This window comes from Athene cunicularia, assembly GCF_003259725.1.
Source record: "Athene cunicularia isolate RWA chromosome 4 unlocalized genomic scaffold, athCun1 chr4_part1, whole genome shotgun sequence".
Lineage (NCBI taxonomy): Eukaryota > Metazoa > Chordata > Aves > Strigiformes > Strigidae > Athene > Athene cunicularia.
The window spans coordinates 1,702,811-1,719,022 of NW_020799098.1; the positions used below are offsets into that span (position 1 = coordinate 1,702,811).

Below are 16,212 nucleotides of genomic sequence, written 5' to 3' on the forward strand. Positions count from 1 at the left end.
GGCAAAACTCCAAATCTTACATGTTGATTTCTCACTATTACCTATTTTGGTTCTTCGAGAGAGAATTTTTCCCAGTTTGTTAACCGGATCTTGCACAACCAAAAAAAGTTCTTTTTGTCAGAGTCCCAAAGCAATTTACAAACTAAACCCACAATTTTAACAGGGATCACCTAATCCCCTACTGAAATCCAGCCAACTCCTCACTGAAATATGGCAAGCCTTTTATGAAGCAGACGATTCTAACAATAAAAACACAACACATTAACCAAACGTAATAGAAGGTGGAATTTAGATAAGCAGAAATTTGTTCAAGACATTGGGATTACCACTTTCCTTTCAAAACCGAATCATCAAACACTACAACGCACATATTTTTCACTGTGGTCATTTAAAGTTTACAAAGGAAGGTAAAAAAAAATCATCTTTATCTCGTGCAATGAAAGTCAAAGAATTTCATCAAGCAGTTTTCCTATCTTTGATTTGAAGAAACAGGGATTGTGCCTTGCTTGCAGGGAAGAAAAAAATTATATTATCAGGATATAATTTCAGTTAAGAGAGCAGAGAAATGAGTACAGAGCGAAAAACATCAAAGACTCCATCACAGGAAGATTTAAGGCACCACTTACGCTGACACGTTCCTCCATTAGTAGGATCACCGTAGTAGCCTGAGATACAAGTTTCACAGTGTTTGCCAGTTGTCAGGTTTTCACATTTCTCACAGATGCTTTCATTTACACACTTACTGTGCCCATTACACTGGCAGGCTGCAGAAAACAGAAAAGGATGAGTATTTTGTGCTCAAATAGAGTGCTTCACATAGAGCCTCAGAAGTCTGCGTTCTGCAGAGGCTGGAGGAAACCATTTCATGCATCTTCCAGAAAGGTTCTTGTGGTCTTGCTAGCAATATATAAACTCTAAGGGAAATGTGTATTGAAAATTTAAAGCAGCACATGGAAAACTGGACTCCAAGACATTATGTGCATATGGGACTGGAAGCAGCTGGTGGGACAGACTTACAAGGAGGAATGGGGAAGAAAGAGTGTTAGCAGCAGTCCAGGTAATTTTATTCTGTATGTTTGGTGTCAAAATTATTATTTCAGAATCACCCTGAGCGTTACTAAATCAACCTTCAAAGAAAGAATTGCTTTTTTTCAAACAACACTAAAATGAATAAACAAAAAGAAGTTAAAAACTCAGTGAGGGTTTGTAGGGAAAGGAAAGATTCCACTTGACTAATGCATAGATAAGACCACGCAGCAAACCTCTGCAGCTCACCTGCACAGCTCCTTCCATCACAAAATGTGTTATTTCTTCTTTGTCTTCCAAGCTCTTTTCTCCCTCCACTAACAGGAGGGAACACAGACATCACTACAGTCTTAAAAAGTCTCTCCCCTTGCATTTAATTAAGTTGCTACGCCTGAAGCGTTTGAACAATTAAATGTTGCTCGTTTACCTGGACACTGAATAAAGGACCAGTTATAGCTGTTCTCCACAGGACACATGCTGACATTCAGGACGGGCTCCAAGCTCTGTTTCCCCGTTGCAGATGGGGTTGGCATCTTGACTGGACCTCTGTAAGAGCCTTCGATGCACTTCCCCTTGCCGGTGTTGCTCGGATCAGTGCACCAGCCACAGCCAGGCTGCTCCAAACAGTGAGCACACGTGCAGTAACCTGAACAGTTTTCAGCTATTAAAAAAACAAAACATCAAATTGTGGAATAAATCACTGTCCCAAAACACAGGTGACAACAAACACAGAAACCGTTGTATGTCTTTAGTGACCTTAAGTATTTATCTTGGCAATTCTGTGAATATTTATTCTGATAGTCACAGTAACACACACACATATATATTCATGCCTACCAGCATATTTATTCCAGGATCTAAGACAACTAGTCACAGAAGTTGAATTAATCAGTGAGTTACAAAACAACACAATATACACAAAGTTTTTCCAACCGTTACACAGCACCCACTGAAACCAGAGGTTAACGTTCCCACCGAAGAAAGATCTGATGGATTTACAACAGATCAGATGATAAAATAAGCCATCCAGAAGCAAAGGCTAAAACACAGTTTGTTTACAGGCTTTGAGTCTCTTACTGCACGTTTTAATATCACACGCTACTATTTCAAGTATTTATCCCAGTAAAAAAGCACAGAACATAAGTACAGAATAAAATTTGCCTTTTTTTAAAATAGAATGCTCAGAGTGCCACATGCAGATCCCCTGGGCCAAGCAATCAACTAAACCAGGGAAAAACCATCACCACCCTTTAACTGTTCCTTTTCTCAAACGGGATTGTATGTAAGGGACGACAGATTCTTTAGATCTAGGGAAGTTTTTCTATTCCTTTTCCAATATCATCTTAAAAAATATTTTGTAGATTCTTGGTGTTCCAAGATGAGCAGGCTTTCTATCATGATGCTTAAATTAACAGTATTTGCCTTTAAAAAAACAAAATAGTAGAAAACCATTGTTTTCCATTATTTCAACCTACTCATCTTCTGCCTGATGCTTCCCCCAACTTTTGACCTATGGCAATATGGGAAGTTCACACTCAGGTTTGCCTGTTACCTGAAACTAATTTCCTCCATCTTATATTCTGCAACACTTTGAGCTTCTCATCAGCTTCCAAAAGTTCCTGGAGCAACTGCAGCAACTCAAACTGCCCAACTTCCCTCCTGGGGAACACAGGCACTCCTCTCCCTCTGCTACCCTGAGAGCCTTGGCTTTCCTGACTCGCCTGCTTACACTCAGCTCCTGAAGATTTCAACATAAATTAGAAAGTGCTCAAACAGTTTTAGAAATAATTTTTAATTTCTAGACTATGTCAATCCAGTTTGAAGACAGAAAGCAATATTCCAAAGCACCATAAATCTTTTGCAGTTTGCTCACATCTCCTTAAAAGGGGAAGGGGAGGGGGGGAAAAGGTAATTTATTTAAGGTAAGTTAGAAATTCCTACTGTGGCTATACGGAGACAATACTTCAGAATAAAACACTTGCGCAAAACCTAACTGGGATTTGATAATCTAATATTAAATTACATGGCTCCTTACATGTAGAAAAGAGATACAGAAGAGATACAAAAAGAAGTTAATCACATGAAATTATGTAATAATTAATTTGAAGGATAGGAATTCAAATAATGAAGCGAGTTCTTCTCCACTGAAAAAAAAAAAAAAAGTGGAGATTTCATCATCTCACTTGACAGCCTTCACTATCTATCTGCCATTTTGTTTAATTGATAGTTCCCGTAACTGGGACCTAATTCTGTTTAATGCTTCACACGATGCAGGACTGAATTACACACACAAGCTCCTGGGGTCAGGTACTTGTTCCCTTTGCCCAGGGGATTTTTGGTCTAACTGATGTGCAGGGTTTGACGCCCTTGGTCAGCAAACACAAAACCCCAGCCCAGGCATCAAGACGCAGAAGCCAAATACTCACGTGGACAACTGCTCATGGTGTACCACTCCATGCACTGCCCGTAGGGGAAAGAGGCCACGTAAGCGTTGGAGTCCACGCATTGCTTCATGTTGCTGCACCACATGCACTCGGAGCTGCCGCTCGTGCACTCCCCGCACACCGTCCGCAGGGCGCAGGGCGTGCGGCACTGCTTGGCGCTGTGGTTTGCTGCGGGTGGGAGGACAAGAGTCAGCTTCCTTCCAGAAACAAACAGGTACTGAGCCCCGAGATAAGAAAGACAGAAAGATCAATTCAGGCTGAAAACCAGCTCAGCATCACAGACTTGAAACACTTTGTTTGTCGTGTGGCGGAGCTGGATGGAGCTGGAGATAGCACAGTGAATAGGAGAAATCCAGTAAGTACTGTAAAATCATCTCTCTTGTTATGTAATTGTATGCATGAATGCTTTTTAAGGTATTCACCTTAAAAACACTTTAAATGTTGTTATGAATGCAGTCTTTATCTCTCTGCAGGGCTGTTGATGTGTTCCTCAGCCATTCTCCCAGACAAAGCGTTGGGAAGAAACCCCACGTTCGACGTGAGTACACTGGGATGTGTTTTAAGCTATTTGATCAGTTCCACACATAAAATGAGTATTGAAAGCAGAACTAACTCAGTTTCTGGTGTGAGCCAGTGCTCTATCATCTGTTTCAAGTGACTGTTCTCAGACCATAAATAACAAGTTAAAGCTTAAACCAATTCAAAGTGCCACCAGTTAAAATATACAGAATTTCGAGTTCGGGTTCCACATTCATGATCTGCCTCCCACACTTCCACAAAGAATGATTTAGAGTGGAGTGGCTTACTTAGAAATTTTATGTAATCAGACAACTTCCTTAAAACTTAGAGAGGCACTAATTGGTATTCAGAAATAATCAGCTATAGCGGAGAGTTAACAGACTAAGCCATTTTAAAAGATACGCAGTTCCAACAAAGCTGTAAGACTTTTCCCAAAAGCAAATAGCTTCTTTTTCAAAGTTCTCATATCTCCAAAGTGCCTTGGCCAATTAATTTTTTGATAAAATCCTCCTCTGGCTACAGAGCAGGGGAGGGAAGAAAGAGGAGTCCAATTGGAAAAAATAGTTTTTATTTTATTTTTTAAATGGGAGATTGCTCCATACCATAATTAACCTAAATGTCACATTCAGGTATGTAATTCGGAGAAAAATAATTAAAGTATAATGTACTTCAAGCATTTTGCAGTTGACGGTGTAAATGAGCAGCTATTTTAAAAAATCTCCAATTACTGTATGAAATACCTACACGCAAGACACTTTTTCAGAACTACTTTTCTTTGGCAAAGTCACGATGCAGCTACTTTTGTATGTAATGAATGGGATCTTCTTTTCTCTCTAGGAAACATAAACACTTATTCATCAGCCTGCTCCCCAAGAGACACACAGGTTCGATGTTGTTACCCGGCCTTTCGCAGACGCTGCCGTTGACTTCGTTGATACATGTTGCTGCCTTCAGTCCCTGCTGGAAAGGCTCAGCTAAATAACCACAAAATCCTGCATCGCTCGGTTCATCGGGGAGCCACTGGAGCAGGGTGTTGGTGAAGGGAGACATGTCTTCCCAGCACCAATACGACACGTTGATTTTCCTCAGACCAACCCACGGAGTCAAAGTTTTGGGCTAGAAAGAAAGGAAAATGGTAGATTTAACACCCGGTTTTATTACTTTAGGTATTAAAAGAAAATACACATCAGCACATAATGCTCATAACAACTTTGCCAGGTTAGGTGTTGGAAAAATGTAATAAAGGAAATAATTATTTCTCAGCACTATCAGAATTAAATGCCACAAAGACAGACGAATCCTTCAGGAAACACCAATTTATTTATTTTTTTTTCTTCAAACTACATTTCTAGTTATCTAAACCAGGAGGAGAACAAGTCAAGCATTCACACGGTGTGACTAAGAAATTAACTGCAAGTTGCTCTTTATATGTTTTTTGACTCCAATAGACGGCTAAACAGTAGAAAAATGGCTTATTTGCCATAAGGAAGAAAACAAGCAGTTCCTTAGACAATTTAAATGATACAATCTACCTACTCTAGAGTCTGACTTTGCTGTTTAAGTGTGTATATATGGACGGGTGGAGAGACAGAGTAGGTCAAATCTAAATTAGTGTTGCTGGCAATAAAATTCTCAACGTGAAGAACCCATAACACAACTATTTCTACTGGCAATTTATTTTTTGACACACTTATTTTGGGGAGAAGCGTTTGAACTGTATTGGTACAATATGTTATTTCACTGTTAACATCTTTTCTCCATCGAAGCGCTTTGGTGGCACAGCTGTCCTAGGAAGGCTTTAGACTATACATCTTCCCTTACTGCTATATATAACCATCACTTCCAACTGATTTTATGCACCCTTAAACCTTAGAGCTGCACCTTCTAACCGCAGCGGGGTTACACAGCACTATGTGCCAACACCGAGGCGTTTTCTTATTATTACAACGCATCTATATGCAGCTTGCTTAAAAGAGGAGGAACTCTCTTAAGTAAGAAGGGAAAAGAACAGCCTCTCCCAGCCCAGCAGCAGCATGCCATTGAATGGCACAAGTTCAAGTACCAGATACAGGCTGGCTTTTTAAGCGAAGGCATTTTCCCCCATTACAAGGACTCTATGCTACTATCAACTAAAAAGGGCTAATAGTCTCTTTAGGTTTGTAAGGTTCACTTTTTAAAGGACACTGTAGATTAAAAAAACCACAAAACAAAACAAAAAAAACCCACCATAAATTAACAGTATTTTTCTCCCCAGCCTAAGGGTTCAAACACTATCAGGGAAGGGTTGCCATGTGTCTTTAGGAGTTTACACTACACTTAACTACTGGGACATGCAGAAACACCTGGAGCTCTTCAAACCACGTACTTTTACAATATTCCAGGCTTGGCTTCCCCTCTTTACAGAAGATTTAACAAACAATCCTGCTTGAATTGCACCTTACCTTCCCCTGGCTAAATTGAAAACCCTGTAATTGTTGAAATGCCATTTTAAAATTACAAAGGGAATCAAAGCAGGGAATGTTATTTCAACAGGGAAATATTTCTCTTGAGTATCGAAGTACATTCTCCTCTGAAAAGCAGCAATCCTACTGCCTCCAGTCTCATTTTTTCCTACATAAAACTCTTCCTTGATTGCCAATCCTGCCCACAGTGGCCTCTGGGACCCACGAGGAGTTACTCTGATGTGCTGTCAAGCCACAGCAGCTCTGCAGCCTAAACCAGGATTTCAGCAAAGCACCGTTCTTTGTTAGGGTTTTAGCACCACCTACACAACCTGCCCTGAATACCTCCGCGCTTCTGCCAAGGACTAGAACAAAATATATATTTATTTTATTGATGCATGAAGAGGGACAGGTTCCAATTCACTTCTCACTGCCTCCGACAGAAAAGCACCTGCCGCTAAATCAAACATAAATAACTCCAAATAAGCCAAGCAGCTCTGCAGAGTAAGAAGACGACATTTTAAACAGCTGCTTTTCTGAGAGGAATAAATAACTTTAAATGCTTTACATTAAACACCTCCGGTGCCCCAAAGGGACCTGTATTTATAAAATATTGTGTACAAGTCACAAGAGGACTCCTGCTGCAGTCATGTATCCCACAAGAGAAATGCGTGTGTGATTTCATTATAGAAAGAGATACCTTTGAGGCACTGTGTATGTTTATATTTATCTTGCCCATTTACATTCTCTACAATTTCGGTTCAAAAGCACCCATAGGGTATGTTGAATTTCAAAAGAAAAAAAATCAGTCCTTTTCAGTTAAGAGGCATGTCTGTTCTGTACAGAGCATACAATACCACAGCAAGGACTCTTCTGCAGTAAGAGCTTAATTACTCAGGGGACAGAAAAGAGAAGCACTCACCGAAGACTGGATCTTCTGCAGCTCCTTTAGAACAAATTCTACCTTTTTCTGGGTCGTGAGAGAAGCCAGCAACGCACCGTTGGATCTGCAGGACAGTTTGGCATGATCATAGTTCTCCTTTGCGTTTGTAATTTTCAAGCAGGAGTTGCCAACCAAATGCCAGTTTGTTCCGCAGATATTTTCTGGGGGCGGGAAAAAAACAAAAAAAAAAAAAAAAAAAAAAAAAAGAAAGTAAACCCAGAGATGCAAGTGACCTTCAATAATGTTCAGAGGAGTCAAAGAGCCCTTCCACCAAAATAAAACCTACAGCCCCATCCCAAACCAGCAGGACTTATAGGCATGCTCAGAGGTATCGACGTACAAAAATATCGGAGGAAAAGGAAAGCTGTTTAGGGGAGCTAAACGTGACGTCAGCATTTCGTTATCTGCAGTGGGTAGCCAAAGTACTTATTACAACATCGAATAGTAAAATTATTGTAGAAGAAAGAGCACAGGAAAGCAAATGAGTATTTTGCAGCTGGCTTAAAGCCACTGACTCAACCACAGTTGTCAGGACACCTCCTGACAGAAGAGGGTGGTTGTGCTAATCCTGTCCACAGCACTCAACTTCCAGGATCAATCCCTGCTCTGCCTCGAGCACAGCCGTGCCCACTACTGAAGAATTCCTTACACTTTGTGGTTAATTATTTCCCTCACTCCTTACCAAAAAACCTGATGGACATTTGCAGTGTGAATTTCTGCAGAGCTTGTGTCTAGCTCCAACGTCTTGGTTTAGATTTATCTAACAGATTGAAAAGCTCTCAAGTGACAAGTTCTCAGATGGGCTTTTTACACATATGATCAAGTCATCCCCTTTTCCACAACAAATTAAACAGACCGAGATCTTTGTCTATCTCATTAAAAGATGTTTTTCTTGCTCTCATGGCTCTTCCCCAAAGTCTCTTTATTTTTTCCCTATTCTAAACTAGCAAATGCCAGACCTGGACATATCCAGACCTATCACAGCTACTGGGGAAAGGCTTTCCATGCCCATTAAAAGGTCCTGTCTGTGTTGGGATTTTTCCCTTTGTATTTTATTAACTGCAAATGTGAATCCCTGAAGATGCTGTATTTCTCCCCCAGTTACTGGGGAAAAAAAAAAAAAAAGTTACTACAGAGGGACTAATAACCAATTCCTGTGAGCTCCCACTGGAAACACTCTAAGAGAATCTTCCTTATACTCTTTAGGTGTTATTTGCCTAATTTGTCCAGTATGTGCCATTACGCTTCTGCACAATTCCAGTTTCTAAAATTAAATAGCATGCATTATTAAATCTAATATCTTGCAGAAGCCTATTATATCAACAGGACTGCTTTTATCAAATGAAAAGAGAGAGATGAAATACAGCCTAATAATTATACAAATGATCATACTCTTCTTCAGACATTGGGACTGAAAAATTTTCTATCAGACGTTCTGAATTTTCTAGAGATAAAGTTTCATATCAAAAGCTGGTACGATTAAACAACATGATTTACTCCAGCTTAAAACTAAAAGATTACAGATTTGGGGGAAAAAAAAAAACCAACACCACCACCACACAAACCAACCAACCACCCACAACTTTTGGACTAGGTGAATTTGGGGTTTTTATATCTTACATGAATACAACTACTACCTTACCTGGCAAAGCGATGCACTCCTGATTCCTAGGTTCCCACTGACAGTTTTGATCCATGGCACAGCTCTTACAACTTGTCTTTTTGTTACAGTAATAGGCAGGGTTATCCTTAGGACAATTGTCATATAGAGTAATAGGAACCTAAAATAAATAGCACAGATGAGGCTTTTTCCCATCCAAGCAATGTTGGCTTGTAACAGCCATGACTACCACACTGAACTTCACGGTTCAGACCTACAAAGCAACCTGTATATTCAAGACCCGTGACACTGGACGTGGCCTGTAACATGTATACAAGGTATTCCCCCAAGCCACCACCTGACACATTTTCTTTATCAGAGCTTTTACAAAAGGGTTTTTTCCTCGGAACGCTCTACTGTTAGCAAACCCAAGTGGCTCTGTGCCTTGCTGAATAATCACACCACGGTGAAACCGCCACCTCCTCCCCTACCACAGACATCCTCCTAACTTAAGTGGAGCATCCCATGAAAAGCCCATGGACTTAAGTTAAAAAAACCTTCCAGCATGTTGGCACTTTAGAGGTAGACACGCACTGGAAATAACAAAACAGGGGTCAAACACAGACAGACAAAGGCATCTGGGTATTTGATATTTCAAAGTTTTAAACTACAAGAAGTATTAATAGAGAGACTTTACCTGTTCCTCTGTGCAGTTGTTCTGCATGGAGACACACTGGTCAGTGCACCATTGACAGCTGTTTGTATTGGCTGTACAGCTATAGCAGTCTGTAATCTGATCACATTTTTCATTGTCTACAACTATTAAAGAAAAAAACCTGCATGACCAAAAACAGACATTTCCTGACAGAGCTCCAAGAACTTGATTATATATAGCAAAAGATATAACCAAACAGTAGCGTCTGTAGATTTTCCATTATCGACTACTTAGTAAATCAGATATTTTCATGTGATTGAACCGATAGAAAATTGCGTTCATTTGCAGCATCAGTCACTTTTAGTGCCCGCAGAGCTGTAAAACACACCAGCAGAAAACGCACCAAGAAATGGAAGCGCGTGAACTAAGACCAGGCATGTATGTTCAGTCAATGCCCATGAAAATGATGCCAGAGGACATTTCACAAGGCCAGCGAACATCTCCCACCACCGCAGGCCCATTTTTGCCACAAGCCTGGCCTTCAATTATGAGAAGCATTTTCATGCAAAGCTTGAACTTTCCATTTCATCTTTCCAATTACTTATCGCCCGTGTTTTGTGAAAATTTATTGTACATTGAGAACCCATCAAAGCAATGTCCCTTTACATCAATTTCTTTTAAATAATTAAAGCCTGCCATCTATTACAGAATCAAGGTTAGTATAATTCATTTCAGAGCAACGAAAGAGCTGAAGAGTTGTTTAAAAATTATCATAAAGGAGAACACAGGAATCAGACCTTAAAACAAATGTTGTTTTTGTATGCCCCTACCCATACAATGCTGCAGAAGGAGAATCAAAGTGACTTTTCTTAAAACAATCTTCCTGCTGGCTCTCTTGAAGAGCACAGGCTAATGCTGCAGGACCCAGATCCCCCTCCCATGCCCCATGCTGCTCATCAGCAAATTGCTGGTTCTGACAAGGTCAGTTCTTAGAGCAAACTTCTAAAGAGCAATGGTCCAGGCCTGATTCCTGACTGATGATGTCTGTTTGGGATAGGACAGTAAGTACAAGCAGTGCAGTAGGGGAAAAAAAAAAAATAAAATCTGATGAGCAAACAGCTTCAGGGGAAGGAGAAGTGGAAACATCTCCAAGCCACTGCAGCTGCTTGGGCAGAGGAAAGTCTCCCAGGACACGTACGGAAGCAGAACTACAGCCCCCTCCATCTTAAACTTGGTCTGACGATGCCACACAACTAACGCAAGACAAAATTTGGAAAAGAAAAAGACCCTCCACGCCTTCTGGAAAGGGAAACGGAATCACGTGACACATACCTGGCTTGGGAGGACAGTCTTCAAAGACCTTTTGCTGCTGCTCTACCGTCGCCATTTCCCAGGGGACACAGCGAGGAGGGCTGGCAGCCCACACGCACCTGATGCCAGGACCCGCGCGCAAGCAGGTGCTTTCGTTGTCGAAAGCTTCACATCTCTCGGGTGTGTACTTCAGTATGTCACTCAGGAGGAGGCTGTTGAAGCCTCCGAATACATACATGGTGCTAGACAAAATGGAAGTAAAGATATAAATATTTGTGCCTGTGGTTATAAAACCACGCGCTGCTGCAAGTCAATGTGATTCAAGGTGTGAGCAAAGTGTTTTATTACGCTCCAGCATGTATAAAACCAAATAAATAGCTCTTGGTTAAGCAAGGCACTAAAGAAAAGCTCAGTCAAGCTCTGGTTTTCGGAGAAGCCAGAGAATTGCAACATGTGGGGGTTGAGACAGTCAAACCCATCCAAGGTCACAGACCTTCCTCTTCAGCCAAAACTCTGGGTGACACCTGATCAACGCGATGACACACAAAACGCTGCAGAAATGCGGGTCCTCCTGTGAAGAACAGTGGCAAGACAAGGAGGGAAGGCTAAAAATCAGGGAGACTGTATCAGGCCATTAAACCAGCCTTCAGAAACTGTGAGAAAACAATTCAGTGTTCTAACAAGTCACACCACCACTGTGACAAAACCACAGTTATTTTTCATGGCTGTTAGCAACTGAGCAGAGAGTCATGTGTCAACCAGAAAAAAAACAAAACAAACAAACAAAAAAAACACGGAAAACAAAATAATATTGGAGGGGGGTGGGGTGGGGTGTTTTTTTATAAAGCTTCTTTAGGATCACAACTGCTTCAGGCAAAACATCAAATTTTATTAGTTACACAAAAATGCCACCCACAGAACCCTGTGCAGCCATGTTTGCAAATGCACATTTAGAAAGACAGTGGAGTCAGTGCAACTAAAAATAAACATTTTGGTTGAATAATAAGTGGGGTTTGATATGATTTTTATCCTATTTTAGGATGAAAAGAAGAAGTAGTGCACCAGCTTAGCTGTCCTCCACGGAAGAAAACACACAGCTGGTATTCAGTATACAATGAAACAAGCAGGTAGTGAGTAAGTTTTTAGAGACAAAAAGAATATCTAGAAGCACACCTTCCTTTTCAAGGCAGTGACAGTTATCCGCCTGGCTTAAACTGAGCTTTAAATAAAGTTACTGGTTTACAGAAAGTATTCTCAGAGGATAAAAGAACCAGAACAAAAGACTCTTAAGAAATATCATTTCTCAAACTTGGTTCCACGGGCTCAAGTACAATAACAGATGTTCTCCTGAGAGAACAGATATTATTACAGTGATATAATGCTTAACAGCAGAGATCTCACCTATGATTTCACCTGAACACTGTACATCATGCGACAGCTAAAGGAGAGACACACAGGCTAAGTGATATAAACTGAAACATGGATGAATTTAGGAAGCACCAGGGAAATTGTGATTTGGAGATAAAAGTTGTCACTGCAGCTAAGTAAGAAATAGAAGTATGAAATAAATGAAAATACAAAATTATGAAATAAATAAATGGAAATATAGATATGGGTAAGAAAAGGAACAGAAACACGAAGAAAAAAAAAAAGCGCAAATTTTTGAAATGACCAAGTGAGCTGAGACAGTTTAGTCCAGTGAAGAAGGGCTGATAGGGACAGGTGGATACTGAAGACATTACAAGGGTGAAGACCTCAGAACTTTGAGAGGTTTGCGGCAGATCCTCAACCCTCTGGTCTCCACGTTACTGATCTCCACGTACCGACGCACACGGGTGCACAAAGTTACTGAGGTATGAAAAACCCCAAGGCCCCCCAGCATGTTTGTACCCTCACCTGTTGTACAGCACGGCTGAATGCCCAAACCTGTTCACATCGTGATGGAGACCCGGGCGAGGAAGAACAGACCAGCGATCACAAGCTAGGATTAAGGAAAGCTCATGTCAGAAAAGTTTCTCGGTATAATTAATGACTCAAGTTACGGAGCACATTTCTTCCTGAAATATCCCCACGTACTTTAATAACTACAGAGACACCATCCCACCCACCACCAAAATGCAAATCTTGGGTGAAACAGGGCAGTTTACAGAAGTGCTGCGTGATCTTCTTTTGCAAGATTAAAGACTTATCTACACCCCAGCTGCCGTGGTATGGCATAAAGGGAAAGGAAGGATGTAACAGCTCTCCTCCATCCATCCATCACCTAAACAATTCATGAAAAAGAAAAGTTTCAGGGCATTATGTTGAAGGTGTTATTAGCTTTTTAGCAATCACATGTAAAAAAAAAAAATGGTGGTGGCTTGAGTTGCTTTTTTTCCCTTTACTAGTGGAATTTTTCACTGCATAACAAGTTCATTTTTTATCTGTTTATATGTGAATTATGTGCAGTTTTGCCCCAAACCAGTATCACCAAGAACAGAAACTTATTTTTTTTCTTCCCATTCCAATTATGTTCCCAGAGGGTAGATATCCATGTTTTTAAAAATATTTTTTACTCATCATAGCTTAAGGATTTGTGGTTGTTTTTCTCTCTTAATATAATGTGAGATTATTCCATCTTTTTCTATTAGCATAACATTTTTAAGTTCTGCTTCATTTTTTACTCAGTTTCTCAGGTAATTTCTTCCTTTAGGCAGCATGAAAAAAAAAAAACAAACAGCCTAAGAAACATATAACCCACTGAGCAAAGCAACAAAAGCAGGAAAAGTCAGTCCAATTCAGATCACTTTAACTTCATAAAGTGAATGGGATCACCTTGGGGTTTAATGTCCCAGAGGCAGTTGTATGCAATTTATGCAATTAAGACAGAAAAGTCAATCTGCTGTAAAGATCTACAGAGCCCTCAAATACTCGAAGATTCTTTAAAACAAGATAAAACTGTTGTGCCATGGACTGAACCTCTGAAAAATAAACCCCACAAACTCAAACTAGTACATAGTTACACTAAGAAGGCAAAGAAAAACAACCTTATTAATTTTTTACCAAATTTAACTGCAGAATTATTGTGTGAAGAAACTGATCCTAACCCCTGCTCCGGCAGAAACTTTTGTTCAAGGGTGCTGATAAATAAAAGACGTAAGACTCGGTTGGTTGGATTTCATACTTTGAGAAATTGTGATTTTGAAGTTTATTTTTAAACACGACTTGCTCGATTTTCAAAGAATTTAACCTAGCCCAGCATCACTCCTGAAACAGGCATGTATGGTTCCAATTTTTAACAGGAGACTTCAGCAAAATTGGACAGCAATTCACGATTTTTCATCCATCAAGTTGTGAGTTATGTGAGGCCAAGAAACATATTTTTCTAGATTAATAGAAGGCCTGGAATGTTTTGCTTTCTAAGCTTATTTCCCATTTTTAACTGAAGATCAAGTATTGGAAAAAACGAATAATTCTAAAACTACAAAGAATCCTCTCCTTCCTGACTTCCAAGTTAAGCCAAGCCTAAAATTTACAATGCACAGGATTTATTAAATATACTAATCAAATAGAACACATATACTACGAAAACATGCAGCCTCTTTCTATGTTTGTCATCAAAAACTGAATTTTTGATGGGATAAATAGAAAAGTTTAAACTTCTCTCCTGTGGGGAGAAAAAGATCATTATATGAGTATAGCCTTTACATGAATATTTCATGCTGAGTTTCGTAAAAAGAAAAAAAAAAAACCCACCAAAAAAACCCCCACAAAACCAAAACAAAGTTAAAACTCACTTAGAAATGATAAAGAATGGATACTTAACCCACAATAACTGCATTTTGAGACAACCTGCCTGTGAAGATCCCATTCTTGTTTTAGACAACATGTAGCAATGGAGGGGCTGCAACTCCCACCCAGCATCTTTGATGTTGTGGCTTACTGACAGGAGGTGGCAGAGGATTAAATGAGGCATTTGTCCACCCAGAGACAAAACTGCTGTAGAGCAGGAAACTCCAGCAGCCAGAGACACCGATTTTGGGGATAGGAAGTACCAAGTAGACATAACAGGAAAAACACCGTGAGACTGCTCGACCCAAGGGCTCACCCAACCTGAACGGCAACACAATCCAAAAGCTTGTCCTGAGAAGCAACAAGAAATGCACACGCACACAGACAGCTGGATTGCTATCCTGAAACCTTCCAAAACAGGGCATTATCTGGACAATTTGGATTGAATACGCCCCAACTTGGTCAAGTGGAGGATAAAAGGATAAAAAGCATTAATGCATTCTCAGACCTACCTAATCTGCTAAACCCCCAGAGAAACTCAGCACACATCTCAGTGACATCTGTTTGCACCACACACACAAAAATAAATAAGGTTATATCCTCACAACGCTCAGTGCATGTGGTCTGATTATTTAGGAATTTGAGGAGAGAAAAAAAGAAAAATTTGATGAGGTAAATAAAATGAGATACTGCAGAAATAAGTTTTAATGGCAAAGGTTAAAGAGAAGCCCTAGGTTTGAAGTCTTTATTATAGACTGTATTTTAATTTCCGTTTTCTCCAGTCTTTCAACCATCACTAAGATATTAACCTTCATCAACAAGATGTTAAAAATGAGCAAATTAGGCAGACAGCATACAATGAAATTAGGGAGTAAGACAGGCAGTTACTAAGCCTCTCCTCCGAAGGCACTCTGTATCAATTGACCTTGCTGCTTGGTTTTCTCCCGGGTAGCTCAAGCCTTGGGAGCATTAAGGGATCGATAACAAACACATAAGCACATTAATATTAAAGTTGTGATAGCCATAGCCACATATGGTGGCACAGCCACAACAGCCCTTGTTTTTTTTTAATTGCTGTTACAGAATCCCAGAATCACTCCGGTTGGAAAAGCCCCTCGGGATCACCGAGTCCAACCCTCAGCCTGACTCTGCAAAGTTCTCCCCTACCCCACATCCCCCACAGCTCATCCCAACGGCCCTGAAACCCCCCCAGGGATGGGGACTCTCCCCTCCCTGGGCAGCCTGTTCCACTCTCGGACCACTCTGTCTGGGAAACATTTTCTCCTCCTGCCCAGCCTGACCCTCCCCTGGGGCAGTTTCCAGCCGTTCCCTCTTGTCCTGTCCCTGATCCCCTGGGAGCAGAGCCCAGCCCCAGCCTCTCTGCAATGTCCTGTCAGGAGCTGCAGAGAGGGATGAGGGCTCCCCTCAGCCTCCTCCTCCTCACGCTGAACACTCCCAGCTCCTTCCCTGGCTCCTCACAGGATTGATTCTCCAGCCCTTCC

At 40.7% G+C, this 16,212-nt stretch overlaps 1 protein-coding gene across 1 annotated transcript in view; it reads right to left on the reverse strand.

Moving 5' to 3' along the window:
• The window catches only part of ATRN (attractin), a 154,521-nt gene that overhangs the window by 73,975 nt on the left and 64,334 nt on the right, over positions 1–16,212 (reverse strand). Inside the window, exons 12-20 of the mRNA XM_026846890.1 lie at positions 12,836–12,920; positions 10,961–11,181; positions 9,671–9,792; positions 9,016–9,154; positions 7,353–7,534; positions 4,889–5,105; positions 3,453–3,638; positions 1,454–1,687; positions 627–764 (exon numbers count right to left, since the gene is read on the reverse strand). Coding sequence (XP_026702691.1) covers positions 627–764; positions 1,454–1,687; positions 3,453–3,638; positions 4,889–5,105; positions 7,353–7,534; positions 9,016–9,154; positions 9,671–9,792; positions 10,961–11,181; positions 12,836–12,920 — 1,524 coding nt within the window. The remainder of the gene's footprint in view (positions 1–626; positions 765–1,453; positions 1,688–3,452; positions 3,639–4,888; positions 5,106–7,352; positions 7,535–9,015; positions 9,155–9,670; positions 9,793–10,960; positions 11,182–12,835; positions 12,921–16,212) is intronic.